The 27,983-nt window shown below is 51.6% G+C and overlaps 10 protein-coding genes across 10 annotated transcripts; 4 read left to right on the top strand and 6 right to left on the bottom strand.

The window, feature by feature from the left end:
- Positions 1-143: 143 nt before the first annotated feature.
- On the top strand, positions 144-2,647 carry DACRYDRAFT_24513 (MFS general substrate transporter). Its single transcript, XM_040773707.1, has 11 exons — positions 144-208; positions 262-437; positions 487-539; positions 592-610; positions 660-678; positions 729-1,382; positions 1,434-1,522; positions 1,567-1,762; positions 1,826-2,053; positions 2,115-2,342; positions 2,393-2,647. Exons 2-11 carry the CDS (start codon positions 309-311, stop codon positions 2,584-2,586), a joined length of 1,809 nt encoding a protein of 602 aa, XP_040625367.1. The 5' UTR covers positions 144-208; positions 262-308; the 3' UTR covers positions 2,587-2,647.
- A 1,523-nt stretch (positions 2,648-4,170) lies between these two features.
- DACRYDRAFT_57687 (glycoside hydrolase family 23 protein) lies at positions 4,171-4,948 on the top strand (the record flags this gene model as incomplete). Its single annotated transcript, XM_040775463.1, has 4 exons — positions 4,171-4,381; positions 4,440-4,669; positions 4,723-4,808; positions 4,858-4,948. 4 exons carry the CDS (start codon positions 4,171-4,173, stop codon positions 4,946-4,948), a joined length of 618 nt encoding a protein of 205 aa, XP_040625366.1.
- A 236-nt stretch (positions 4,949-5,184) lies between these two features.
- Positions 5,185-6,511, bottom strand: DACRYDRAFT_24511 (GTP-binding protein ypt1). Its single transcript, XM_040773706.1, has 6 exons — positions 6,463-6,511; positions 6,202-6,399; positions 6,050-6,062; positions 5,914-5,997; positions 5,735-5,865; positions 5,185-5,685 (listed from the first exon to the last, which is right to left on the bottom strand). Exons 2-6 carry the CDS (start codon positions 6,385-6,387, stop codon positions 5,479-5,481), a joined length of 621 nt encoding a protein of 206 aa, XP_040625365.1. The 5' UTR covers positions 6,388-6,399; positions 6,463-6,511; the 3' UTR covers positions 5,185-5,478.
- Positions 6,512-7,154: 643 nt separating this feature from the next.
- On the top strand, positions 7,155-8,414 carry DACRYDRAFT_101918 (uncharacterized protein; the record flags this gene model as incomplete). The annotated part of the gene is made up of 1 exon (XM_040767596.1): positions 7,155-8,414. One exon carries the CDS (start codon positions 7,155-7,157, stop codon positions 8,412-8,414), a length of 1,260 nt encoding a protein of 419 aa, XP_040625364.1.
- A 1,553-nt stretch (positions 8,415-9,967) lies between these two features.
- On the bottom strand, positions 9,968-11,969 carry DACRYDRAFT_57565 (amino acid transporter; the record flags this gene model as incomplete). The annotated part of the gene is made up of 7 exons (XM_040775452.1): positions 9,968-10,103; positions 10,149-10,628; positions 10,679-11,402; positions 11,453-11,524; positions 11,572-11,693; positions 11,750-11,767; positions 11,815-11,969. The coding sequence occupies 7 exons, from the start codon at positions 11,967-11,969 to the stop codon at positions 9,968-9,970; spliced, it is 1,707 nt and encodes a 568-aa protein (XP_040625363.1).
- A 584-nt stretch (positions 11,970-12,553) lies between these two features.
- On the bottom strand, positions 12,554-13,806 carry DACRYDRAFT_70921 (vitamin B6 biosynthesis protein). The gene is made up of 4 exons (XM_040775930.1): positions 13,392-13,806; positions 13,249-13,342; positions 12,915-13,202; positions 12,554-12,862 (listed from the first exon to the last, which is right to left on the bottom strand). The coding sequence occupies exons 1-4, from the start codon at positions 13,653-13,655 to the stop codon at positions 12,633-12,635; spliced, it is 876 nt and encodes a 291-aa protein (XP_040625362.1). The 5' UTR covers positions 13,656-13,806; the 3' UTR covers positions 12,554-12,632.
- A 356-nt stretch (positions 13,807-14,162) lies between these two features.
- DACRYDRAFT_24510 (uncharacterized protein) lies at positions 14,163-15,779 on the bottom strand. The gene has a single exon (XM_040773705.1). It carries the CDS (start codon positions 15,422-15,424, stop codon positions 14,201-14,203), a length of 1,224 nt encoding a protein of 407 aa, XP_040625361.1. The 5' UTR covers positions 15,425-15,779; the 3' UTR covers positions 14,163-14,200.
- A 561-nt stretch (positions 15,780-16,340) lies between these two features.
- On the top strand, positions 16,341-17,499 carry DACRYDRAFT_57515 (uncharacterized protein; the record flags this gene model as incomplete). Its single annotated transcript, XM_040775451.1, has 4 exons — positions 16,341-16,635; positions 16,693-16,779; positions 16,832-17,309; positions 17,358-17,499. 4 exons carry the CDS (start codon positions 16,341-16,343, stop codon positions 17,497-17,499), a joined length of 1,002 nt encoding a protein of 333 aa, XP_040625462.1.
- Positions 17,500-25,124: 7,625 nt separating this feature from the next.
- DACRYDRAFT_36021 (uncharacterized protein) lies at positions 25,125-25,343 on the bottom strand (the record flags this gene model as incomplete). The annotated part of the gene is made up of 1 exon (XM_040774402.1): positions 25,125-25,343. A coding segment is annotated over one exon (219 nt), but the record flags the coding sequence as incomplete, so codon positions are not given.
- DACRYDRAFT_110903 (uncharacterized protein) lies at positions 25,344-26,540 on the bottom strand (the record flags this gene model as incomplete). Its single annotated transcript, XM_040769143.1, has 1 exon — positions 25,344-26,540. The coding sequence occupies one exon, from the start codon at positions 26,538-26,540 to the stop codon at positions 25,344-25,346; it is 1,197 nt and encodes a 398-aa protein (XP_040625359.1).
- Positions 26,541-27,983: the final 1,443 nt, after the last annotated feature.

Genomic DNA, 27,983 nt, shown 5'->3' with positions numbered 1-27,983 from the left:
AGGGTCTGGAGGGCTGGTGATAGGTCGCGCGGCAAGGGTCAGGGAGCTGTCCGCCATAGACTTTCCTTCACCAACTTTAGTCTTGCTTGTTTGTGCACATGCTGGACTCGGATGACTGTTTTATTCACCTTGGCGGTGCCGACAAAAGCCGACCTGCATATAAGCAGGCGCAGTAAACGGTGTACTTGAGCAGGAATCGGCTGACCAGGTGCATCCCATTTGCTTTCGCTTTTGCTTTGCACTGGCTTATTACGCTGGCAGTCCTCTTATCGCAGCACCCAGAAGCAGGACCGTCCAACTATCACACCATGGAACAACCGCGGGCATCGATAGAGGCTACAGATCAGGAGGCTTACGACCGCAAGATAGCCAGTGAGACCAACTCCATCGAGGAATTCACGCAGGAGGGTGTCATCAAGGCAGAGAAAGCCAGAGCAGTAAGACGGGCATGATTTTACCAGAAAGAAAGCCTCTGATCTGTGACAGGTATGGGGCTTGCGAGGCAGCATTGCACTCTGGATCGGTGTTGGGTTATCTAGGTAAGCGAAGTAGACACAACCACCGGGCATGGCCTGACAAATCCATATTCAGCTTCATGTACACTCTTGATGTAAGCCATCTGTGAATAATTCCCTCAATCAAATCTGATGTTTTGATAGAACGGAACAAACTATCAATGTACGGCATGCGTGTTCTCCAGTTGTCTTCTGATTCCTCATTCTTCACAGGGGGCTCCTACGCAACAACACAGTTCAACAACTACCCGGCATACGCAGCAATCCAATGTGCATCTTCGATCCTCCTCGCTCTCGGCAAGCCCCTCTTCGCCAAGATCATGGACTCTCTCGGACGTGCCGAAGCGTACTGCTTCTCGCTCTTCTTCTACCTTCTCGGGTACATCATCGCCGCCGCCTCGCCGGACATCACCGCTCTCGGAGCCGGTCTCGTCATCTGGGTGATCGGCTTCTCCGGACTGCAGATCGCCAACCAGATCATCATCGCAGATTTTACGACGTTGCGCTGGCGCGGACTGGTGCAGAGCTTGACAAGCGCATGGTACTTCATCCTTTTCTGGGCCAATGGTAAAATCACCCAGCAGCTAGTGGCTCCCGGCGGACCAGGTTGGCGCTGGGGATACGGCATCTATGCCTTATGCTATATCCCCGCACTGGGCCCCATCATCCTCACACTCCTCTGGGGCCAGTACAGGGCCAAGAAACTGGGGTTGGTCGAGCAGCCTAGGGCGGCGGCTCAGCGCAGGAGCCGGCTGTCGGGTGCGTGGAAGTGGATTCAGGAGAGCGATCTTATCGGCTTGTTCTGGCTGGGCGCCAGCATCACGCTTATCTTCTTGCCTCTTGTGCTGGCCGGTGGCTCGTACGCTAGTACGTCTCAGTATTGTCGACTTGGAATGATGGTCTAATGTCCGCACCTAGCCTTGAGCTGGCAGAGCCCCACCATCCCGGCGATGATGGTGATCGGAGGGGCAGTCGCTCTCCCAATCTTCATCTACTGGGAGCTGAAGGTCCGTCTGTCCTTCCTTTGCTGACTCGGCTCACACCGCAGCAGCGTGCCCTCTTTCCCATCATCCCCTTCCGTCTCCTGAAGAACCGGACCGTGCTCGCCGCCTGCCTGATTAGTTTCTTCGACTTCATCTCGTTCTACTTGACGTACGCACAGCTCTACGGCTTCGTAGCAGCGACGACGAACTGGAGCTTGTCTGACATTACGTATTATACGAACTGTCAGAGCCTGTGTTTGACTTGTGCGTCCCTGAGTCCGTACCTTCCGTGTTATCGTCTGAACTCCGTGCTCTTCCCGTGGACAGTCTTCGCCCTCCTCTGGGGGGCAGTGGCCATCGTCCTCAAGTTCCGGTATAAATGGACCCTCACAGCCGCGCTCTGTGTGCGCTTAATCGGCATAGGACTGATGTTCTACGCAAGGGAGCACAATAGCACTGCGGCACTGGTGATGACCCAGGTTATCCAGGGTGCCGGGGGTGGGGTAGCGGCTATTGCGAGCCAGGTCGGCAGCCAGGGAGCCGTTCCGCACCAGGGTGGGTTTGGCCCCCCTCCATCTAGCTGAGTAAGCACATGCTGAGAGGATTTGTTTGGTAGATGTGGCAGTAGCGACTGCCGTGGTGCTCCTTTCTGCTGAGCTGGGAAATGTGGTAGGCAGCGCTGCGGCAGGAGCCATCTGGCGTTCTGCCCTCCCCGAGCAACTGACCAACGCCCTCGCCGATGTTGGGTTCACTAATACGACATACATAACCATGCAAGTCGGAAATCCTTTGCTGGCGCAAACAAGTTTCCCCGACTTGAGCGATCCGATCCGGGAGGCCATCCGTGCGTTCTTCCATTCCTTTGTCAGTGATGAGATGCTGACAAGGCTGTAGATTCCGGATACTCGTCAACCATGCGGCTCATGCTTATCCCAGCGATCGTTCTTTCTGTCATTCCCATCATAGCCTCAGTGTTCATGCGAGACTTCCACCTCGTCGACCTGCAGAACGTGGTGGAGGCCAAGGACCTGCAAGGGAACAAGGTTGCCGGCGGAGATCTGGAGACGATTGAGAGCGGTAAAGTGTAAGAGCCTGGATAATCAGCTACTGTTTTTGGAATAGGTAAATCTGCCAGAAAAGCCCTTTAATGAACGAACAAACGAATGAACCCTTGCTTCGACATATGATCAGAGGAGGAACGCGGATACCACGTTCTGTGCCAGTGCCGAAGTAGTGCAGTATCCGCCCGATCCACCCCACCCATCCTGTTAGGGGCCAGCATGCGGAGCCAAGGTGACATGCTGGGTAGCAGCGGCCTTGACATCATCTCCGATCCGACGATCGTTGTTGGTTAGAGGTCGTCATGACAAGAGACAAGATGTGTACATTGCCCGACTGGTAGAATGCGGAAGTCGCTAGCCTTATGGAGCTGCACTCGCACAGGCGTGCTGACATGTGAAGTGCAGATTGACTTGCAGCGATATTACTTTGCCAGCAGGAACATGAGTGTGCCCATATTAAGTAGGTATACATGCTTATACCACGCGGAGAAGCACGAGAATAGAATGAAAGAATAGATCAACCCTTGATGGTTACTTCGGTTAATGATGAACGGATTGTGGTAGCTGGAGGGCGCACACGAGGTAGAGTTGGGGTTTTGACCCTGAACAATACGGCGTCTATGTGAACCTGGGCACGTTGCAAGCCACCGACACCGGCCCGTCCAACAGGCAGCGCTCCTCATCCCCCTCACAGCAGTTATATTCCCCCCTTGTACTGCTTGGCGCTCCTTCCCCCTCTCCCCCTCTCCCACAGACTGCGCACTCGACTGACATCCACAGGCTCGGGCGACGTCTACCTTCCTCGACAAGCACTACAAACAAGGCAGCGTCAAGCGCACTCTTCACCTCTACCTTCTTCTCAGGGCGGCACCACAGCATTACCCGAGTTGACCTCGACATTTTTCAACTTTCACACCTTCTTTTCTTGAGCACTCTCTTTGCACCGGCTGCACTAGCACTGCTACTGGCAACTGCACTGCACCAGGAGGACGCAGGTCGGCTAGCTGGTTCTAGCCTTGTACAACTCTTCACAAACTTTCACGCTTGATACTTCACTCAATCGCACATTCACTGTACATACGATCCCCCATTCTCAGCATGCGACTTCAAGCACTCGCCCCGCTCCTACTGCTATCGACAGCTTGCGCCCTCCCTAGGCTGCCAAGCTCACTCAGCTCAATTCGCTCGCATCTCCTAGCACCCTTCTCCTTCTCATCCTCCGAAATTGCCGTACCCGCCTTTCCCCAAGCTCCGTCAGCCATCCTTGACCCCCATCCGCGACTCCTAGTCTCGCCCCCGCTCGCCTCCAACCCCCACGGATCAAAGCTCAAACGCCGTCTGCGAAGACGCGTTGCTTCCGGGCATGCGCAATGCACGCTCTCCGGACCCACAGGTTCGACGCACAACCACGGGTCCGGTGGGGGTGGGGGTGGAACTGGGGGTGGAACTGGGACCGGGGGTGGGACCGGGGGGAGCAGTACGCCCAGCTCCGGTGGTGGGAGAGGAAGCAGCACGTCCGCTAGTCCCTCCCAACCATCTTCTTCCCCCGCCCCGGCAAGCCCGACAATAACAGTCAACTCGACCGTTTCCTGCTCCGGCCCAGACCCGAGCATGCAAGTGTCCGTCTCTGGAGGTCCGAACGGCCTTGAGAGCTGGATGAACTGTGGCATCTCCTCCAAGTCAGGGTGGAACCCTCCGTACGTGACGATGGACGACGTCGTTACCGTGGACCTAAGCACGGCGCTGAGCACTGTCGGGACGCCATTTGCGGCTTGTCAGAGCTTTGTCGGGTATTTCGAGAGCGCGGGGCAGCAGTATGGCAGTACGTCCAACTTTCTCTCGATTTCAGTTCTGCACCTGACCCTTTGTTTGACCTGTAGTACCACCAATCATACTCGCCTCCATCGCCCTGCAAGAATCATCCTGCGACGCCTCGTCCATGGGTGCAGGCGGGACGACCGGGCTGATGCAGATCTCGCAAGACAAATGCGGTGGTGCGCCCGGAGGGAACTGCCTCGATCCGGAATTCAACATCGCTGCCGGCGCGCGTTATCTAGCGGACACGGTCCAGCAGACCGGGGGCAACTTCCTGCTTGCGTTGGGATATTATGTGCGTCTTTTTTTTTCAGCAATTGGGAAGGGAGGCTGATGCGAAACGTATAGAATGGATGGTATATCGGCATGACCGTGGATGCGGTGCTAGCCGTAGGGCAGGGCTCGTGCTGCGGATGTATGCAGAACCTCGACTAGTGCGTCTTCCCCTGCCCACCAAAAATTACGCTCACAACCTTCCTGCAGCCTGCAACAAAGCCTGAACGGCTGGTTTGTCGGTGAGGATGCATATGCGATCGGTTTAGGTAGTTGGCAGAATCTTGCAGTCTGTCAGTGATGAACTGACGGCTTGTATGAGCGGTGTTTGCATGTTTATGTTTGTTTTGGGTGTAGTATAGGCGCATGTATATAGGTATTCTGTAAGGCGTAGTTTTACCTCTCTGAGCAATGATATTCTTATGACAGCTTGCTGTGCTTTCGGACAGGTGATGCCGGGGCGAATTTGTAGGGCGCAGCTAGCGTGAGCGTCGTTACGCAGCTTGCCTCGCGGGCACTCAAAGATGCGCGTCCAGGAAAGAAGTAGATTGGAGACGGACAGAGCCTAACAGTATGCCAACGGAAGACAAGAGAGCGGGACGCGCACCGTGCGGGAGCGGGAGAGGGGAAATAGGAAATACGTGGGATAAGAGGAGATGGGATAATGACAAAGAGACGATTTCATCAGAGAGTACGTTGACCGACCGAAGAGAAGACACGGCACTCCCTCCGATCCCGTCGGCAGGATGCACGCCCTCGCGCCCGTTCTAAGCATAGTAGTCGAGAGAAACCGCCCGCCGGGCATACATACAGCAGAGAAACGTCTAGCGTTCAGCAGCATGAGTTGGAGGTCTGCTGGCCGACGGCCTGCCCCTGCCCAACCTTGACACCGCCCTTTGACGCGCCGCCCGCCGGGGTTGATGTAGATCCCATGCGGTCCTTGATCTGCTTTGCCATGGTCAAGAAGGCCTGCTCGACGTTGGTCGCGTTCTTGGCGGACGTCTCGAGGAAGGGGATCCCGAGTTGGTCGGCGAACTCCTGAGCGCAGGGTATGAGAGGGAAACATCAAAGACGAGACGAAACGAACCTTCGCTACCGTGTACTCGACGACCTTCTTGTTTGTCAGATCGGACTTGTTTCCCACGAGCAGCTTGTTCACGCCCTCGGATGCGAAGCGGTCAATCTCCTGCAGCCACTGCTTGACGTTGGTGAAGGTGTCTGGAAGCGCTCATAAATAACAGCGACTGGTGATAAGGGTCTACGTACCATTATCTGTTACATCGTAGACGACGATGATACCGTGCGCGCCCCGGTAGTACGAGGCGGTGATCGTGCGGAAACGCTCCTGACCTGAGGGGTGTGTCAGACCGAAGTCATCATTTACGTGCAATATGGCGCGAACCTGCTGTATCCCACTACAGACGATAATAAACCGAGAGTCAGCAATGCTTCATTTGCGGAAAGAGAGCAATAGATAATTAAATGATCGGAGACACGTCACGAGACATGCTCTTCTGCCTCACAGCGAATAGGGAAAGGAATAAGGAGACGCACGATCTGGAGCTTGACAGTCTTGCCCTCGAGTTCAATAGTCCTGATCTTGAAGTCGACACCAATGGTAGAGATGTAGCTCTCGGTGTAGGTATCATCCGCAAACCGTAGGAGCAGGCAGGACTTGCCAACACCAGAGTCGCCGATGAGAAGAAGCTTGAAGAGATAGTCGTACTCGGATGCGTGCATGGTTTCAGGTTACTATTTGGGGACAAAGCAAGGATATAAGCAAGCTACACTGATAGTCGTGTAGGTCTGACTGACGAGTAGAGTGGAGTTGGTAGAGTTGCAAGAGAGTAAGAGGAGTGAATAAGAAAAGTAGACGCTGGCTTGAATGGTGGAGAGTGTCGGTGCACTGGTTGTAGTACGGGAGGATAAGGCACTCTGCCCACACTTGCGATGATGCACTGCATCCGCCGTCCCACGCGGTCTTGTGAGTGGCGATTTAATTTGATCCCGCAAAGAATGACACCACGTGCACACCACCCACCTCGGCGCGTCCTGCTCATCGCCCCTCACCTCGTCCACGACGTCCGCTGCATACAGCCAGCTACCTATCTCGATATTTAACGCATGAAGCTCACTCACCACGTGTTCCGTTCTCATTAAATGTATGTATTCACACTTGCAATCCGAATCGCATGCAACCACTGGTTCTTCTTTAACGGCGACTAGTGCTATTAACTGCACACACAATAGCCAGTGTCAATACTACATCAACCGCGTACACAAAATCACCACGCTGTCAGCACCACATCAACCGTGTACCCAGGTGCCGCGGTGTCACTCCTATATCAGCCGCATACACAACCGTCACGGTGTCAGGGCGCAACCACGAGGGCCTTGCTACTCTCACAGGCCAGTGAAAACCGCATAAAAGGCGTCTCATGGGCCATGCTGAACCTCTGTGGTACTGTTCCTCTCCCCGCATATCCTGCATCGTTGGACGCGCCTCGATGCCTCCTCCTGCCGCCACGATATATGCGCTTCCAACTGAGCTCATTGGGGTGATCATCAAAGCCTGGCACATACTCGACCCATGCGCACCAGAAATAGCAATACAGATCTGTCGCTCTTGGCGCTCCATCGCACTCTCCATGACGGCACTTTGGCGAGTCCTGACTCTGACGACTCAAAAATCATCCTTGGTAAAGGTGCCCCTCTGGAACAAGCGATCTTGCGGACATGTCGAGCACTTGAGACTCATGTCAACTGTTGTCCCGAAGGGCCTTTCTGCGCTCGGAACCGCTTTGGATGATCTTAACTTAGGAGAGATCTCGACGCTGGAATGTAATCTCATAGAATGGGTTCGGCACGACGTCTTCAAACGGATAACTCGGCTCCAACGGTTTCGGGTTGCAACGATTGGCTACGCCGTGCATCTATGGTGGGACATCGTCTCCGCAATGGAAAATCTCCGCATGCTGGATCTTGTAAACGCATATCCGCAAGATGATCGAGCATTACATTTGCCGAATTTACGCGTCGTACGCTTTCAGTCTCCAGAAGGGGCATATCTCATCCGCTTCCTCCTCAAAACATGTGCCGGAATCCCTCTTGAAGAAGCGACGCTCTCTCTCAAACATAGCCGCGACAAGGCCATCACTCAACCCAGCGATCGGGACCTCGCCAACATGGGCAGTTCGCGAGTCGACTACAGCCATCTACGCTATCTTCGGCTCTCCGGTACGATGGACTGGCATCTGCTCACAGCACGTTTGTTCCTCCCCGAGCTTCACACACTCATCATGGATCACTTTCCAAGTCCGTCACTAACGGCATGCTTCGGCGATATCCGCCCACTCGACGCCCGTGTCCGATCTCTTACCGTTCACACACAGGACCATCTCGCCATCGAAGAAGGCCTGAGCATCCTCATCCAACTCGAGGGTGTCCCAACCCTACAACACCTCCGAATATGCGGCTATCTCTCCGATACCTTCCTCGACGGACTTAGTGATGGATGTCAGCCACATCTGGTGCATATCGACCTTTCAGGATGCGAAGGCGTCTCTCCTGCGGCAGTCGTGCGCCTCGCAGTTGGGAAGATCGAGAACGGAAACCCCCTTCGGCGAATAACGCTCAATGGCTGTCAATGGGTGACAGAAGATCTCGTGTCGGTACTGAAGGATATGGGTCTCGTGGTCGACTTCGAGCATGGAATCGTGCCCCTCGTTCCCCAAGGCTGGAGACACTGGACATTTGTCAACACCTAATCCCTGCATTTTTTTTCTTCACACTACCAGAAGGCCAAGAACAATCATGTCTTCTTCACGCTTTTTGGTATGCATGTTTATGCCCTTCTATTTATACCATGGAGTTCCGAGACGAATAGTTGTTTGCTGTACAACCTTGTTCTCATTACACATGATGCTCAGAATTGATGATGGCAAAGCTGATTTGGGCGGAGGCCCTCTAATCCGATAAATGAACAATGATATTGTGCTGCACATCCGAATTTCGAGTTCGAATTCGACATTCGAACGACGCTCCGAACGACATGCCGGACTATTGGAAGGAAGATCAGACCCTATACACACCCTTAGGTGATATAGATTAGGAATAGATTAGGTAGTTAGTCCGAAAGTCCGAACCGCTCTGAACGTATACAGGAGGATTCGAGTACTTCGGATAGGGATGCTCCTTCGACTCTAGTTATCTCCTACACTTACCTTATACTTGTGTACTCTACACCTCCCAATGAGGCGTCAGGGGTAGGTCCGCTGGAGGGGGAGTCGACAGTAGTGGCCCGTTCCTAAGTAGCAGTAGCTCTAACTTCCACTAGTGGCCGAATTGAGGATTGGCTCCTAAGAGAGAGACGTCCGAAGCTCGGTTCGAGGATTCGATGTTCGTTCCAAGCCCCTAGCCAGAATGTAGTCACTTGTCTTCCCTAAGCGCAAGCCGTCCGACCGGAATCCGGAGAGGAGAGGCAAAGACAAGATCTCGGAACGGTACGACTGAGTGTGGCTAGTCCGGATTGAGGATTCGAATCGGAGATCGAAACGAGAGAAGAAGGGGGTAGAGTAAAGAGTGACTGTAAAGTGGAGGAGTAGTATTAGTTGTAAGTTAGAGATCACTCGAGTTTGAACGAGTGAGAGCAAGCAAGAGAGAAGGAGTGTCAGTTCGAGCGTCCCTATCCGAAGTACCCGAATCCTTCTATATACGTTCGGAGCGGTTCGGACCTTCGGGCTACTACCTAATCTATACCTAATCTATATTACCTAAGGCTATGTCTAGGGTCCACTTCTTCCTTGCAATAGTCCAGTCCGGCCGAGTTCGACATGTCGTTCGACGAGCCGTTCGAAGGTCAGATCCGAACCCGAAATTCGAATGTGCAGCACACTTGACACTACACCTCTACACTACATTCAATCATTACTCTACCCTCTGATTTTATTATTCCGACTATCCATCCGAATCTTCGAATCGCGCCCCGCAACACTCGTTACTAGCCTTTCGAGTCCTCTGGGCAACGCTTCACTTCGGACTCTCGTCGGATTGCTTGCGCATCAGCAGGCATTGGCCACTCTCGTGCCTGGGGCTTAGAAACGCACGTCGAACCCTCGAATCAGTCTTCCGATCTCCTGCTCTTTCGAAACTAGCGTCCCTTCAGCAGATATTGTAACTGGATTCACCACTACCTAGGCTCGAGCTACCATTGTCGACTTCCCCTCCAGCGGACTTACACCTGACGCCTCATTGGGAGGTATAGAGTGCAATATTCTTATCTTCCACGCGTCTGTTCGTAGCATCCTCTGAAGCCTTCTGGCTATTCCTTGACCTCTGTCACGGTGTGCCCATTGTCGCTGTCTGCCTCCACCACATGCATACCCGTACCGACAAGGTCGCTCGCCTTTTGCAGCATGCGATGCTCTACGTTGACACGAGGGCCCTTGAACCATTTACTGGAAATTCGGTCAGTTCGCTACCAGAGAAGGAGGAGGACGTACTGAGCATCCAAGACCCACCAGGTCATGGCAAGCAACATCGGTCCGCCCCAGACGAGGCACGTGTAGTTCATCGTCTGAGCGCTCAAGTCGGGACCATTCACGGTAGGCAAGCAGAGGATGGGCATCATAAGTAGTGTGAAAGACGTTGCGATACAACCGCTAGCAAAGCTGTAGCGGCCGAGAGACCATGGGCCAGGGCGGAACCGGTTACCAACCACGAACGTACGGAGCGTGACGGGTAGCGTGAATGCGACATAGGCACCGATGGCGCCGATAGAGAAGATGGCTCCAATTGCAAGCGGGCCGGCGAAGATAAGTAGCATGAGAAGTATGCCGATTGTGGTGTTCATCCAGACGGCATTGACGGGTGTGAGGGTGTATGGGTTCACCTTGCTCCAGATTTGCTTCGATAGTGGGAAGACACCATCACGAGCGTAAGCATAGGTTACGCGGGAAGCGGCAACCATGCATCCTTGGCCCCTAAAGCATCTGTCAGCATCAACAATCCTTCTTTTATTTCATCAACACACATCATGAAGCTGCAAACAATAGTCAAGGCCGTCACTGCCAAAGCGGCCTCGACAGTCAGCACCTGTAAGCAGTACGCCACGAAGGGCTGTCCAAGAGGAGAGGAAATCACTGCCCCAATATCGGTAACCGTGTAGGCGATGACCAAGTTGACGGCGAAACCAAGCACACCACCGACTTCGGCAGTCAGTACAATTGCCCGTGGGGAAGCGATGGCCGCGTTCGAGCACTCCTCGCTAAGATGGAAGGGCGCATCGTAGCCCGACATCGTCCATATCACACTGATGAAGCTCATGAGCACGGCGATTCCATTGGGCCACTCGGTGCCGTTGGTGATCGTTCCCCACACATCCGCAGAGTTGTTGAATCGTGGGTTCAAGTTCGTCGTTGCTGCCGGGATGAGGATGACAACGATAACGAGGATAAACATATTCAACCATGTGGACACGCTATTGAAGTGGGCGACATACTTTGTCGGCATGGAGGAGATACACGCGTGGATGAGCAATATGAGCACAGTGAGCAAGAAGGTGTGCCAGGCCTGCGGGACAAAGTCCGGGTGCAAGACTGATGCGGTCGCGAGGATCATCTGCGCACAACCGTAGTCGACACTAGGCGCTCCAGTCACTTGGCCAATCCAATTTGACCACCCAGTGATCCAGGAGCAGAGAGGCCCCCAGCCATCGGGTGCAAGTACGGCAGCAGCGTAATACAGGCCACCGGATGCTGTGCAGAGATGAGCTCGTAAGCGGACGATGCGAGCAATGAAAGCTTACTGGGCATCGAAGACGCCAGTTCGGCCATGCTTTGAGCTACGCACTGGATGCCACACATGGCAACGATCCAGCCTATTCTTTCTGTCAGCGAGCTGTAGGCTGTCGGCTGATACTCTTACCCCAAGTCATGCCAGCTGTACCGGCATAGCCTAACCCATACCAGAGAGTGGTCGCAATTGACGGCAGGAGGCCAAGAACAGAGAACGAGACTCCAAAAGACGTCCAGACAGAGAACTCGCGCCTGCAAAAACACTGTTAATCGTTCGGTTGAAGCTTTCTATTGAATGTTCTCAATACCTAAATTCCTGCTTGTATCTGTGATGAAAATTAGCAGATGGAAGTCCTATAGAACTGCCACTCACCCAAGGGCGACCAGGCGGGCTTCATCGTCGGTCATATCATGGTCCTCGACGATACCAAATTCGCCAGGTTGGAAGATGCTGGTCACTTGCTGAGCTGCGGCCTTCTCAACATCGATGTTGTGAGCCTCAATTTCTTCTTTGGTTTCGACGCCCATTTTTTGGGAGTGGTCTTCTTCAGCGGCTCTCTGAGAGATACAACAAGCCAGGCACGGTCGCTTAAGAGGAGAAGACGCCCTTATGTCCAGACGATAAGGAGCTCGAGGACGGTGTCCAGCCCGTAGTTCCTCATACGATCGGGACCAGATCTGCATGGTCATATCGCTCCAAACTCCACAGCCAATAATAGCGCCATGATAGCTGGCTTTCTCTTAGGAGAATTGGTTGTTCTGCGGTCTTCGCACAGACGTCAGTCGCATGCCTAACCCTGTGTTAGGGTCCTTCTGGGCGATAAGCAATGGTTGAATGAACATGCAGGCTCTGTCACGGAGGCAGTGTAGTACCGGTTATCATCCTGATAGTCGTCAGCCTTCTTTCTCTTCTCTCTTACCTAAAAAACGTTGCCAACTGGTGACAGTAATGATGCCAAGACTTCTCATTCCTTCTAGGAGGAACAAAGTGATTCCAAACATGAGCGCTCGAAGTGTCAACAGACAAAAGAATGAAAACCCTTTGTTCACCCCACCATTCTTTCTAAGCTGCTGCACATTCCCCTTGTTCATGTCAACAAAAGCCCATATTTATTCCGTATCAATTCCAGCCCAGTCTAAACAGCTAAATTAACCTAGTTCCTATTCCACAGCCTCGGCCAAATCCGCCGTTCACCAACCCCGACCCGCATACTGGCCCCCCTTCAGATTATTATCAATCGTCAGACCAACCATTGCCTCGCCTAGGTCGCTCGAGATCTCGGCTAGGATCTTCGGGTTGTTGTAGTGCGTGACGGCTTGGACGATCGCCCGAGCGCGCTTGACGGGGTCGCCCGAGTGGAAGATGCCGGAGCCGACGAAGACGCCGTCGCATCCAAGCTGCATCATCAGTGCCGCGTCGGCTAATGGAGGGTCAGCCGGAAGACGTGGAAGGTGAGTAAACAAGATACACACCTGGCGTAGCGATTCCACCAGCGGCGAAGTTAACACAAGGGAGCCTCTTCAGCCTCGCCGTCTCTTTCAGCAAATGGAACGGTGCGCCAAGCTCCTTTGCAAACGCATATAGCTCCTCCTCGGCCATCGCGCTCGCACGCTTGATGTCGCTCATCACTTGGCGCATGTGGCGCACCGCCTCGACCACGTTGCCCGTCCCGGCTTCTCCTTTCGTGCGGATCATGGCTGCGCCTTCAGAGATACGGCGCAGAGCCTCGCCGAGGTCGCGGCAGCCGCAGACGAAGGGCACTGCGAGGTGTCAGACGCGTAACATGCTGCAGTGGACAGGACGAACCCTTGAAAGCATGCTTGTTGATATGGTGCTGCTCGTCAGCAGGGGTAAGCACCTCCGACTCGTCGATATAATCGATGCCAATAGCTTGCAAGATCTCCCCAAGAATCAGCACTCAGATGCTTCGTGAAGCAGTATACACCTACTTGTGCCTCCACAAAGTGCCCAATCCGGACCTTGGCCATGACGGGAATAGTGACCGCCGCCTGGATGTCCTTAATCATTTTCGGGTCGCTCATCCTCGCCACACCTCCCTGAGCCCTGATATCCGCCGGTACACGCTCGAGCGCCATGACGGCGCATGCACCTGCCTCCTCGGCAATACGTGCCTGCTCAGCCGTGACGACATCCATGATCACGCCTCCCTTGAGCATCTGGGCAAGCCCGGACTTGACACCAAACGTGCCCATGGTGCCGCTCGATGATCCGGCAGCGGCTTTGGCAGAAGCGAGCGCGGCGGAGGGAGTGCCTGCCCCGGAGGGAGGGTGGGGCGTCGCTGTTGGGGTGGACGAGCCGTTGGTGGGCTGGACGAGCGGGGAGGACGTCACTGGGACGAGGTCGGTCGTTGGGGTTGACATGGCCGTTGTACTTGATTTACACTGTTGACCAGGAGGAGGAGAAAGAGTGAAGAGGAGAGGTAATACCAAGGAATGAGTCAGGATGTGTTGCAGCTTTTTATGGCCACAAGACTGATTCGGCGCAAAAGGGATCGGAACATGGGGAGGTGGCAGTGCAAAACATTGACTTCGGACTTGCTCGGGTAAGGGCAGGGTTACTATTGGCCCATATGGATTGCAACAGCGTAGGAAGGATAGACTACGAGAATGTAGCTGGCATAGTGGAGCATAGAACTGTTGGCAGAAATGCTGGATAAATATTACAGTGAATGACACGAAACTTGGATTGAATCAGAAAGAAAAAAGTACACCACGCATTAAGAGAAAACAAGTCACACTCACACCCATTCCATGCGCCAAATCATGTATCTCACCTCGTCCGCCCGTCCTTTCCCCGCCCACCGCTCCGTCTCAATATATCTCGTCACCCCTAGCACCTTCTCCACTTGCCCTCCCGGTTTCTCGCGAAACATCTCCCTGGCCATCGCTGTCTCCACCTCGTGCGTGATGCGTTGCGGCATGATGAGATGGAACTGCCCTCCGGGGGCGAGTAGCGCCCGCACGGTTGCGTAGATCCATGCGCAGTGAGCAGGCTCATAGACGATATCAGCACCGACGATGATGTCGAACTTGTCGTCGAATGGAGGGTCCAGCAGAGGCATCACCCCTTCAGAAGAGGCGAAGACGCTCCAGTCCAGCCTGTCGCAGGCGAGGGTCACCCACGGCGGTTGGGTCGGGAAGTTGCTGAGCAAGTTCGAGCTCAGGTTCGACAGCACCGTGGGGTGGTAATCGCTAGCCACGATCTCGGTCGGCACGTGTGCGGCGTTATGCTCCGTCGACAACGCAGCAAGGAGCAAGCTGAGCACTCCAGTGCCCGCACCAATCTCCAAGATTTGACACGGTTTCTCTGCGCTGTAGCCTTCCCCTAGAGTAGCAGCAGCTGCAGAACAGCCGAAAGGAAACCCGTACTCTGCCGGGGAGCGCGCAAACATCTCAGCGAGGATCGTACTGCTCGCCCAAGTCTGCACGCCCACAGCAGTATGGTCGTCCCCTGCATACGCCTCGTCCCTCGTGCTAAGTTTGATACACCGACCATCGTCGACAGGAAAGGAGTATTCCCTCCTGAGAGTGCCCGCCTCCGACGTCTTGGAACACGCCGCAAGCAGGGCAGCCGCATCCTCCAGCACGCGCTCTTTGTCCTCCTTCACCTTGACCCCTTCTTCCCCCTCACCGCAGCTCTCCGCCCAATCCTCCCCGCGGGAGATGAGCTCAAGAAGCCAGCGCATAGCCCATTCCCGCTCAAAACTATCCGCTCTAAGCCGCTCCCACTCTTCATCCACCTCGCTCTCCCGCGCATCCGAAGTCTTGGCAGGGTTGGGAGCAGAGGAATACCCAGAATCGACGAACTTTGATGGGGCGGACGCGGTAGAGCCTGGGTGGTACAGTTGTGCTAAGGCACGAATGGACAGTGCCAGAAGAGCGGGAGTGTGTTTCTGAAGCTGCTTCAGCGGGGGAAGCGAGCTGGAAGGCGAGGAGAGTGTGAGTGTCGCCGTGGTGGCCATTATGTTACTTGCAGTCGAATTAGTTGCGATGGAGAAGTATGTGTATCGTCTATGCTGGAAATATGTTCTCTAAGTCTATGTCGAACTTCTATGTCTTCTAGTCGCCCGGTAGTCGAGACAGTCGTCTAGGGGCCGTCTATCTTCTATGTTTATCTTCTAGAGTCTATCTTCGATACGATCGAGTCCAAGAAAAACCGAAACTGAAACCGAGTCGCCAACCGTAAGGAGGGCGACAGCTACAATGCACTCATCTTGACAGACTGGGAGTGATGATTCAGAGCAAGCAGCAAGTACGATGGATGAGGAGAGGAGAAGAGAAAGGGGGAGAGTGAAAGAGGTGGAGGAGAGGCAGTTGCCAGCGCCTGATGCGTGGGTAAGGGTGAGGAATTTTTTGGTCGTGTCCCTGAGAGGGCACGTGCGCAGGGAAATCGTGCGATCGCTGGCTGTACATCTTGCCCGATCACACTTTCTGTTCTTGCCTCGTCTGTTGTTGACGAGAACTGTTTGCTTGTCGATTTATCAACACGTATGGATGTTTCTACGATTGTTCTACTCTTTCAGCTCGGGTTGTGAACGGACTGACGACCTCGGCGATGCAAATAAATTAAGCGCTCGTAATCCTGCCCATGTGACTTCCAATACTGTTCTCAGCCATCTTTCCCCTGCGAACTTCTCCCACTCAGAAAGCTCGGACCGCTCTACTCTTAGGAATCTCATCCTCTTCTGCTTCTCTACGGCCGTCTGTGTGCCTTTTGATCAAGAAGCAGCACCGCGTGATGTTCGGTTAAACTGTTGTACATCTACTGAATTCGGGCGATTTCGATTCGGCGTATTGTCATAACGAGTGTGGGGGATATCACCCACCCTTTTCCAGTCAAGTTCAGGATGAGCGCTGTCCCCCAACTTCACGCTCAACATGACGTTCCTGTATTTGCTCCTCGTTTCGTTCCTGCTTGCTACCCAAGGTTTCGCCTATCCCCAGCCGCTCCCCCTCACGGGCCCAGCGCACTTCACCCATGACCCAGCGATTATCTACAACCCTCAGTCAGACTACTATTATGTTTTCTCCACGCATGGTGGGGTTGCCAGGAGCAGAGAGCTGCTTGGACCTTGGACGGCTGTTGGCCAGTACCTGCCTACGGGGTGCTCGATTGTCACGTCCAACGCTGGGCACTGTGATACTTGGGCTCCTGATGTGCATTACTTGAGTGGTGAGCTTTCTATGGATGTACTGTGGGAATCGTTGGAATAATATTGAATGGGAACAGGAATGTACTATCTATACTATGCGATCAGCGGATTCGGCTCGCAGAACAGCACGATAGGCGTCGCAACGAGCCCCACAATGGAGTATGGTATGCAACGATTTCACCCGATCTAATCCAAATCAACATGATGAGGTTTCAGGTTCCTGGACCGATCATGGGACGGTATTCTCCTCTGTCGATGGCGACACGTTCAACGCGATCGACCCCAACCTTATCGTAGACAACGGCACCCTGCTCCTGACATTCGGTTCCTACTGGGCGGACATCTACCAATTCCCGCTCTCTCCCTCCGGTCTTGCCCCACTCACGAATCCACCAAACCTCACCTGGCTGTCGTTCAACTCCACTCCTCCCCAGTCTGAGGAGGGCGCGTTCGTCTACCAACCCCACGGGAGCGGATACTACTACCTGTTCTACTCGAGCGGCACGTGTTGTGGCTTTGTCGCTGGGGATCTGCCAGCTCCGGGGAATGAGTACAAGGTGTTTGTTGGACGGAGTGAGAGCGCGACGGGGCCGTTTGTGGATCAGAACGGGACACCTTTGTTACAGACTGGAGGGACGGAGGTGCTTGCGAGCCACGACAATATCTACGCGCCTGGAGGCACGTCCCTCTTCTGGTATGTTTCTCTTTTGGAGCATGAGAACATGTGCTAATAGACGCGCAGGGATCCAAAGTCCAAGAAAGACGTGATCGCCTATCACTGGCGCCCATTCAACAACATTCAGGGCGACGCGAACTCGATGCTGGGGCTAAACTACGTCGATTTCTCTTCTGTGAGTGGAGCTATCCCATGGAGCGGAATATGACTCACTTCACTGCACAGGGATAACCTGTGCTTGTTGACTAGCTGGCGTCGTAGCAATAACTATCAGAATGATATTCGCAGTAACGGGACTTAGAGCGTGCCTTCTCCCGAGTTCAGAGCCGAGTGTACTCTACACCTCCCAATGAGGCGTCAGGGGTAGGTCCGCTGGAGGGGGAGTCGACTGTAGTGGCCCGTTCCTAAGTAGTGGTAGTCCTGGCTTCCAATGGTGGCCAAATCGACGATTGGCTCCTAAGAGAGAGCTGTCCGAAGCTTGGTTCAAGGGTCCGATGTTCATTCCCAACCCCGAGCAAGAGCGTAGTCACTGTCTCCCCTAGGCGCAAGCAGTCCGACGGGAGTCCGGAGAGGAGGGGTGAAAACGAGGTCTCGGAGTAATACGAACGAGTGTGGCTGGTCACGGATTGAGGATTCGAATCGATGATGGGAACGAGATAAGTAGGGGGTAGAGTAAAGAGTGACTGTAAAGTAGAGGAGTAGTATTAGTTGTAAGTTAGAGATCACTCGAGTTTGAACGAGTGAGAGCAAGCAAGAGAGAAGGAGCGTCAGTCCGAGCGTCCCTATCCGAAGTACCCGAATCCTCCTATCCCTGGGCAACGTAGTTGGCCAGGACCTTGGGGGGGAATTCCCGTTCGAAAAGGACTAATCGGGTAGTTCCTTCCGTGCGTCACGTGTTTCTCCATGCGGCTTCTCTTTGCGTTCTTCCACGTGCTCTCCTTGTCGCTCTCTCTTGTGCTTCCTTACCGGACATATATTTTTCCGCATTGTCCGCTTGCCCTGCCTACCACGGATCGCGTGTTTCGTTCTGGTCCTGTGTCCGACACACTGATTCTCGGAGTTTCGGGGGGCGCTCTCTCTCAGTAACTCATGTCTTTTCCGCTACGTCTTTATCTCGATGGTATTATAATGCGGTTCGCTCGTTCGTTGTCCCTTTACTACCATGCATGCTCACCTTGATACTACAGGCCCTTCTATCGTACTCCAAAATGGGGGTGTTCATGCTATGTCTTTGCTTAACGAGCGATATAGATTCGTGAAGATTCCGCGCACTATTTCGTACGTTGCGCCCGATCCCGTTGGACTCTTCCTGATGGCGCCTGTTTTGCCTGTCATCCATGCGTTCGATTTTTTTCTCTTGCTGACCTGAGAGCAATAGCCTCGTTTCTCGACGCTCCTGCATCTGTGCGCATGGCGAAGAAGGACATTCGACATTCTATTTGTGACCATGTCATCAGCAGCGTCATGCCACACCATGTGCATCTGTGGGTTATTTTGTTGCGTCCGGTGATCCAACCCAAGAGGTGTCCGAAATATCGGTCCGATGGGTGGTGTGCGAGAACTCACTCGGAAAAAAGGGGAGAGATGGGGAAAGTTGGTATAAATGTGGGAGTCAGCCTGTAGCTGAGCTATCGAAAGTTGGTATGCCATAATCGGAGCTCGGTGTCCGTCCAGTCAAGTCATGATAAGTCGAATCTGCTAAGTCAAGTCAAATCTGCCAGTATACAAATAATCAGATCCGTATAAGTCTATCAGAAGAGGGGCAGAATAAGCTAGATACAGGAGTTTCTGGAAACTACTTATACTAGCTACTAAAAACCATACTCTATACTAGTCTGGTCTCCAGATACCTCTCCTAGGCAGGCATTGGCATGCTGAATATCCATGTGGGTTGATCCCCGCACGGAGGAAACCTGCTGTTGTCATGCCAAATATCTGAGTCGTCCCATCACCTGGGGAATCATAGTAGTCACCATGCTGAATATCTGTGGTTGGCCAAGGCTTGTTGCTGGGGTGTGTTGTCTGCATAGTGAGGGTCCATAGTACCCTGCAATGGTCTCTAAGGGCCCAAAAATAGCTGTGGGAATACTGGCCTGACACACCCCACTGGAGGTGGGGTTGTTCATCCCCCCCAAACCTTGAATACTGACTCCCCAAGTCAGTGGGGCCCCGGGTGACATGGGTGCACAGCCAGGAACACGGTGCAGCACTGCCAAATATTGAGTTAAGCAAGAGTGGCATTATCAAGAACCAATCACAAGACTCTCTGCTGTAAGACATCAGGCTGTGTATCAGGGTGCTGGTAAAATGGCGGTGGTGATGTTTACGGTGAAGGACATATCAGTGGGCATTGCTGTGCAGTTGGCGCTAAGGGTGGCTGGTCAGTGCATGAAGGTCCTAAGCAGTGGCTTGCAGCACCACTCAAGTCTGCAAAAGGGACCTGTCCAATTTGTTGCTTCGCGAAGCCCGGTGTGGTGTTTATCTGTGCTGCCTTAGCTGAAACAGTGTTCCAGATATCAGCACTGAGCAGGGCCCATGCACATTTTCATTTTCCGCTGAGGTGCACTCATGCCTATAAATGGGACCAAATTTTGCCTTTCCTGTCCCTGCAGATCTCAACTGAACCCCTGCCTCTGCTTACTTGTATCCCCTTGCTCTGACATGGCCAAGCCTACCACTCACAAGTCCACCATCAAGCCAGAGGATAAACATGCCACCATGCTGAAGACAGCTGCTGTGATCATTGTGCACATGCAGGAAGACGCCAAGGATCCTGGATTTTTGCCCTTGGTGAAATATTCGGACATCATGCTGTTCAGCAATGCAGTCACATTGCTGCTCAACAGCCCCCAGAAGGCCCTCATCTGCGATTTGCCTGAGAAGTGGGTCCAACTTTTCAGCCTTGACCAGCAAGAGGAGCTGGCCACCTTGTCCATGCTGCCCAAGGAGGATGAGGATGAGGATGAGGATGAGAAGGAGTTTAAGGTGATGTTGTCCGGTTTCTCAGTATGTGTTTCCTTTTTCACAAGCCAGTTTCCTTTACTCACCCAAATTATATAGACGTCCTTGGTGAGCCTGGCCAGCCCTCTGGTGAAGCCAAAGAAGGGCAAGGCAAAGGCGAAGGAGACAACGCCCACCAAACTGGTCATGCCGCACCTTGATGATGGCATGGATAAGATGCCGCCTGTGATCAGGGTGCATGGAAGGCCAACAAAGGAGGATTCCCGCAATGTGGTAAGTTGGCCTTTTTCCTCTTTGCACTTTGAAGATGCTGACTGAAATATTGCAGGGGTGGATGCCGGAAGAGATGCTGGTAAAGGTGTTGCTGGCTATGATGGATGCCGCAGTGTTGGAGTCATTTGCAGCTGAAAACTGCATGAGTCATCCCCGCTTTTTGTACTCTGCTTAACTTTGCTGACACATTTTTGGCAGTGTACATTGTGCCGCAAGCACACCATTGTCAAGGATGGTAAGGCGCACCACAAGTGCAATATTGCAGAGGTGCCTGAGAGGGTGGTTTGCTCAATGTGCAAGGCAGTGAAAAAGCCTTGCAGCATGCATACAGGTTCACCGCTTTTTCTCCTGCTTTTTATTGACCTTTACTGACTCCCATTCAGCGCATCTTGCCAAGGCCATGGCTCCGCCTCCAGCATCTGTGGAGGATCTTTTCATCCTGGAGACTCCTGAGCCAGAGCCTGTTGAAGAAGCCACTGAGAAGCCCACTGAGAAGAAGAAGCATAAGCTGGTGCACAGCTATGTGCCAGTGAAGCCCAAAAAATGCAAGCAGGAGGACAACAAGGACTTGCCTGGGTTGTCAACAAAGCAGTCCCACCTTCTGGAGGCTGGTAAGTCTTTTCCATCTGTAGTTGATATTTGGGCAATGCTAACTGAAGTTGTAGAGATCAAGCTGCCAGTTATGCTGCTCTGTATGGCAGAGCACAAGATTCTGGAGCTCCAGAAGAGCCTGCAGACAGCGCAAAAAGTGGTGGATGCAGTGCAGAAAGCAGTGAACACCACAATGGGCTGGGCAGATCAAGTTCAGACTCTCATGGGGAGGGCTCTGACTGAGTAAATCAGGGTCTTTCTCTTTTTGTTGTCTTTTCTTTTCTCTGTGTCATATTTCCATCTCATAGTCATAATCATAGCATAGTCATGTCTTTGTGTGCTTGTAGATCCAAATTTCGCTTTAAGCGAAATTCATGGTAATACATCTTGTTGGCCCATTATTTGTTGTAGAGTGCTTCAAGTCGGACTTCAATGTTTTCACATGGGTAATTTGGATCTCATGTGGGTCATAAGAAATTTGCAGGTATTCTGATAAGGACTGTTTTGTTGCCATACTACTGAGTCTACCTGTGGACTTAGTAGATGTATCTCGGGGAAACAAAAGAAAACAAGGGACGAGGTTGGGAGGTATGTGCACACCCTGTTTCAATGAGCTGGTGGGTATAAGTCCTGCACCATTTATTTGGGGTTGGGTTCTGTGGTATTCAACAAGATGTCTTTTATGGTCTGCAGGATTTTGGCAGATGTCTGCTGCAATATGTTGGGTAGGGTGGGGGTATGTTCAGATCACTGGTGGTATGGGTAGACTCTGAACTGGGCAATCCAGGCCTTGAGGATGGCACCATCCAAATCGGCAATCACATAACTGCCTCTAGCAGTCTGTGTGACCACAACCATAGGTCCAAGGCTTTGATTTTCAGTCCAGTTCTTTCTCTATCTGAGTATTGCAAATGAGGACTGGGGTGCCAGGTGAGAAGTCATAGTCGGCAAAGATGTGCTCATGGTCTGCCTTAAATCGGTCCACAGTTCTTAGGCAGGCTTGGTGAACCTTTTCCTGGAGGTCAGATAAATCAGACTTGCAATGCTTGAGCTGTCAAATTTGGTAGGCCAGCTTGTCACTGTTGGTCATCAGGAATTCAGGTGGGGGCATGAGGAATGTGGCTTGCTCAAAGTCCATGGGGAAGACTGGGTGGACACTGTGTGCAATGAAATACGGCAACAGACCGGTGCTGTGCTGGACCAAAATTTGCTCAGCCCAGAATGTGGTTGGCGCTTTGTCAGGCCATTGCTTGATATTATCTCTGCATGCTTTCAAAATCGCTTGATAGACCATAAAATGTTTCAATTCTACTGCACCATTTGCGTGAGAGTTGTACAGCAAAATTCAGATGTGCCAGATGCCAAAGCATCGTGCCAGTTCCTTGACAGCAGCTACCCAGGCTGATCCATTGTTGGTAACAATCTCTGCAATATTTCCCCAGCAGCAGATAATGTTGTGGAAGAGGAATGATGCAAGGGCCATTGCAGTTTCCGATTTCAAGGGATGCCATTCAGGATACGAGGACAGGGAGCAGCAGATTTGAGCAATGCAAGTGTATCCTTTTATGGGAGGCATCTTCATGGTATTGCAGTAGATCTTGGAGAAAAGTGGAGCCAGATAATCGACTGTTGGAGGTTTGAGGACCTTCCAAATGCTATGGACTTGACATGCATGGAAGGTGCAAAGGTACCATTTGATATTTGCATGGAGGTCTGGCCACCAAAATCAGAGATGGAGAATACCAGCAACAGTCTTGAAACCTTTATGACCACTGTCATCATGGGCTTGCTTGAGCAGGGCGAGACGGTCAGTGGGGGGAATGTATATTTGGGGGGAGCCAGTGAGATTATGTTGACACAATTTGCCATTGTGAAGGAAATACTGAAGGTACTGTTTGACAAGGGCTGCATGCTGCTGCATATTCCAGTCTGGAGGGAGCGACAAACTGGTAAGGTATTGGTGGATAAATGCAATTTGGTTGTCAAGGTGTTGGGCAGAGGAGGTCATGGGTATCTCTATTTTGGGCTCGGAGTCCTCAACTGCAGATTGGAGGTATGCAGGGTACAAGAGTCCCAGGCATTGTTCATGGTCAATGTCCGGTGGGTTTGGAGTGTCCAATGAATTTGGGGGACAGCAGGAGAGACCATCAGGACTGGTGTGTTTTTTGGCAGGAATGTGTACAAGATCAAAGTCAAATTGGTGGATACCACTGGCCCAATGGTTGAGGGCTGTGGCAGGCTGTTGGTCCGGATTGTTTAACATCCCTTTGATGCAGGACACATCCACTTCAATGATAAATTGGGGTGTGCCAATGAGGAAAACCTGCAGTGCCCAGAGAGCACAATATAAGCCGTATAGTTTGAGTTTGGGCTGAGAATATCAGGATTTGACATCATTCCATGCCAGGGATCCAAAGCAAGCTGGTTTCCATTTGCCATTGATGTTGTTTTGGTATAAGACGTAACCAACACCAATATTTGAGGAATTCACTGCAAGGATAATCTTTTGGCCACTTTCATAGTCAATGGGACAGAGGAGACCATCCTGACAGGTGTCTGCTTTTAGCTGGTCAAAGACTGCTTGGTGTTTGGGGCCCCATGCAAATATTGTACCTTTGTGCTTGAGATGTTCCAAAGGGCAGGCTTTCATTGCAAAATCCTTGATGAATATTTGGAGGATTCTGAGAGTACCCAGGAATGCTCAAACTTCTGTGAGGGATTTGCACAGCTGCCAGTCCCATATTTTAGCAACTTTCAAACGCTCACGTTGTCAGCCTGTGTAGGTACAATGTTGGCCGAAGATGACAACTTCAGGAGCTGCTATAACCATTTTTGGACCACTGAATGTGCTGCCAGAATGTTCAATGCAGGTCAGGACCCAATTTACAGTTTCCATGTGTTCCCATATGAAACAACAGATGCCTTTATTTTGGGAGTGCCATTCAAAATCACTGTCAGGGAGTTTGTATCGTGTTGGTGGGCCACAGATGGGGACATCATTGATGAAGGGAATGGTATATTTGGGGATCTCATTGCGGAGGAGGAAGGTAATGTCTTCATGTATAATCTGGATGCCATTTGTTCTGCCCCTCTGATTTCAGGTGCTGCAAAGGGAACCCTTGAGTGACTGGAAAGTGGTGAGGTCCTGACTTTCTGGGTGTAAGAGATGTTGTTCAAAGCCCCAAAATAAATCGAAGAGGGTGTAGACAGATTGTCCGCCATAAGATTCGATGAGGGGTTCAGAAAGCGGAGGGAGCACTGAGTCCTGAATTGTTATGCTGTTCAATGGTTGCAGGTCCAGAACAGGGCAAAGGGATCCGTCTTTTTTCAGGATGCAAAACCAATGGGAGCAGTAGGAGGACTGGGAGGGTTTGTAGATCCCCACATTTAGCTTGTCCTGCAAGGCCTTGAGGACCTTTGGTAATAAAGCAGGGGGCACCGGAATATTCTTTTGTTGCCAGGGTATATGTTCTATCATCAGAATTTGCACCAGGTTCAACTAGTCACTGCAGAATAAACCCATTTCTTGTTTGTTCCAAGCGAACACTCTTTTGTGGGTATGAAGGACCCATGCAACGAGTTTCTCCTCTTCAGGCCAGAGGAATCCATATTTGTTTATCTGGAGTTCCTCAAATCTTTCCAAAGTGAGCCAATTTCCAGGAATAAACGTTGGAGGGGTATCAGGGAGTGGGGGAAGCATAGCAAGAGGGTGGGAGGGAAAGCATCTCCATATTTTTACACTTTGCAGTGTTGTCGTCAAGACAGGCTTCATGTATCTGTCTGCGGGTTTGTATTTTCGGGCTGCATATACAGGATGGGTATCATTGGGTATGGTATCCAAATCCAGTGTGTCTATCTGAGAGCCATTGTTCAAGATCAAGTGCTGATTAATTGAGGTTTCCATTCCATCTTCTGTTTGCTGGGGAAGATGGTCCCAAATTAAAAATCCTGGACCATGCATTTTCTTCCCATTTGGTGTGATTGGGTCCACAAGTTGATTGTCTGGTGGGAATTCAGACACGTTATCTGTATCTTCTGTTTTCTGTCCATATAATCCTGGGTGATGCAAGAGGCAAGGATGTGGAAGGGGCGGCCGAGGAGCAGGTGGAAAGGCAGGTTTGGGAGGACAAATGCCTGGATGTAGAAGTTGAGACTGGATGTACCAATGTGCAAATTTGGAACATGTCCGAGAAGCTGATTGACTGAACTGTTTTCAGATTTCATTTGCTATCCATTCACTGGGGTGTATGCAAGTCCGATTTGCTCACAACACTTTTTGCTGATGCCAACAATACCAGAGCTGCCATCAAGGATACAGGGTATGGGAGTGTCATAGTTGCCGATTAAACAGTCGATCTGCCGGAGGGGGACCATGTCTTTGCCAACCAATAACCTGTCCATGTCTTCCAAAATGCCTTTGATCTGGTATATTGGAGCCTTGCCATCTTGAATCTTGGTCACCTGAATGACATCTGGAATAATTGGTTTCTTGCCATAAGCTTCCTTCAGCACCTTGTTAAACAGAGGACATGCTGATGCCAGGACCTTGCTGGAAACTTGAACCCAGGTTTCGGGGAGAGTAACCACTAGTGCCTGCAAAACTGTCTCATCTTCCGCATTTTTGGGCCATTTGGCATGGGGTTTTGGCGGGTCTGGTATAGCATCCAGTTTCTCCAGTTCATCCACTCCTATGCTGGCAACGTGTGTGGTGCTGTGATGTACATGCGCTTCCGATTTCTCCTTTCTGGCTGCTGGTGTGTAGACTTTGGAGACCTTGACAAATTTTCCTGTGGATGCCACATGCCTTTTCCTGAGTTGATCTGCTTTGGCCATTAATACCTTAATCTCCTCATCATTCCATTCAACTGTATTGTCATGTTTTTCGGTGAGGATATGCAGCACCAAGTGATCCACTGTGACTTCAAATTTGGAGTCCAAGCCAATATCTTCAATGATCATGTTGTGAAAGGCAATGAGAGGGGTTGCTTGCAATTTCGGACGATGTTCTGGGTGGTCCTTGTAGTAGTTGTTGACTTTTTCCTTGAGGTCCCAACCAGGCCAGTGATGTGGGATAAATTGGCTGCCAGCAAGGACATGATATGTACTGTCTTTCTCAAGGAGTCCTTTGTCCACATATTTCTGGGCACCTGGGCATGTTGCAATCTTGTCCGTGCAACCAGTAGATACACCATTGAAGTGGCAGAGCACAGATTCTGTATTCCAGGGGCTGTATCCATTTTGTTTTGGGTAGTTCTCTGCTGGGACAGGAACCCAATTTGCACCAGTAGCTGATGTGTTGTTGCTGTATGTATTTTGGGAGGGTTGTCCGTAGGAGTTCTGCTGAGCAGCCAGTTGGTTCTGCATTGCAGGTTGCCGGTTCATAAGCATGTAGATCTGGGAAACCATTCCTTCGAGGTTAGCCATGCATCCAGTAATATTGGCGACCTGTGGGTTGCTTTCCGTTTGACATCTACAGGTGCCGGTGCTGGTGATGCCTCCTGCAAATAATTGGGGGATGGTGGCTGAACCTTTGTCATAGTGTTACCCAGTGCCCATTCTGCTGTCTCCTTTAATTTGGCCATTGTCCATGGTTTGTCTACAGCCCTGTCATACTTCCTTTCAAGCTGGTTTACCATCTTGTTCCAAAGTCAGCTTTTGGTGGGCGGGAATTCAAGTACACAGAGGAGGGACTTCTGTTGGTTGGGAATGAAAATCTGGTTGTACTTGATGAGCCATGTAGAAATCAAGTAGAAGTCCCTGTAGAATTTGGTGAATTCACCCTTGGTCTTAATGTGGTGTTGCCACTTGTGAATGAGGTTGTGAAGGTCCTGAGTTGCATACCAGTGTTTGTTATTTGCTGTGCCAGGGTAGTACTTCAGTATTTTGGTCTTGAAATTGTCATATGAGTTCTTGTCCACATTGTCCATGCTGTTGTGGATCTGTGCCCATGATTTGTAGGTATTGTTATCAGTGTAGAAGCAGGCCCAGTTGATCTTGTCTGCTCCACCAGTAACAGCAGGTTTGCACAGGCCAAATAGTTTTTCCAGAGCTGCAAAATAACAGGTGATGCCGAGAGGTGTAGGAGAAAAACAGGGAGCCGAAGGAGACTCCCTGCCCATGGGCATTGTGCGTTTGCTTGCCATGAGGAGTCATCAGACTGCATCCACTATATTGGTGTTACTCCGGGTGGAAGTGGTTGATGATACCTCTGTATCATCCAAAATCATGGGTGTTTCTCAGAGTGCAGTATGTCGGGCTTGCCGTTCATCCCTAAGCTCATTCTGTTGGTCTATAGTTCTGTTGGTCTATAGTGGAGGTGGGTGTTGGAGTATGGGAAGCCAGTTTCAGATAATGAGAACATATGCACTGTGGAACTGGATGGCTTCAATGAACCACTGCTGTCCCACTTAAAGGAAATGTGAAAATATGTCAACCATGCACAAGGATATTTCTATGTAACCTTGCTCCCGGACACTCTGCACTTTGGCTTCAATCAAGCCTTCGACATGTCCAATTTTCTTGTATGGCACAACAATTTCCCAATTTATGTATGGCTTTTGGGCTGTATCACTGCATTCAAGTTCAGTAATGCTGATGGCACATGGCTGGATCAGGTATATCTCAGCATCCACCCAATTGTGAAGGAGGACTCAAAGGTGGCAACACATATTGCACAGACTTATTCTCAGCCAAAACAGTGTATGCAAATCACTTGTTTCACTATGTGCATATATCTAATGGTTATTGCAGCATCTGAACTTAATCCATGGGGTAGTGTGATCATGAACCAGTTCCAAAAATCATGGAACTCCTGTTAGGGCAACACAGGCTGACTAAGTCTGCTCACCTAAGAGTGCCAAGAGTCTA

The sequence above is a fragment of the Dacryopinax primogenitus genome (genome assembly GCF_000292625.1).
Source record: "Dacryopinax primogenitus strain DJM-731 SS1 chromosome Unknown DACRYscaffold_19, whole genome shotgun sequence".
Classification (NCBI taxonomy): domain Eukaryota; kingdom Fungi; phylum Basidiomycota; class Dacrymycetes; order Dacrymycetales; family Dacrymycetaceae; genus Dacryopinax; species Dacryopinax primogenitus.
The sequence above is the reverse complement of the archived record's forward strand: the minus strand, read 5'-3'. Positions and strand labels throughout refer to the sequence as shown.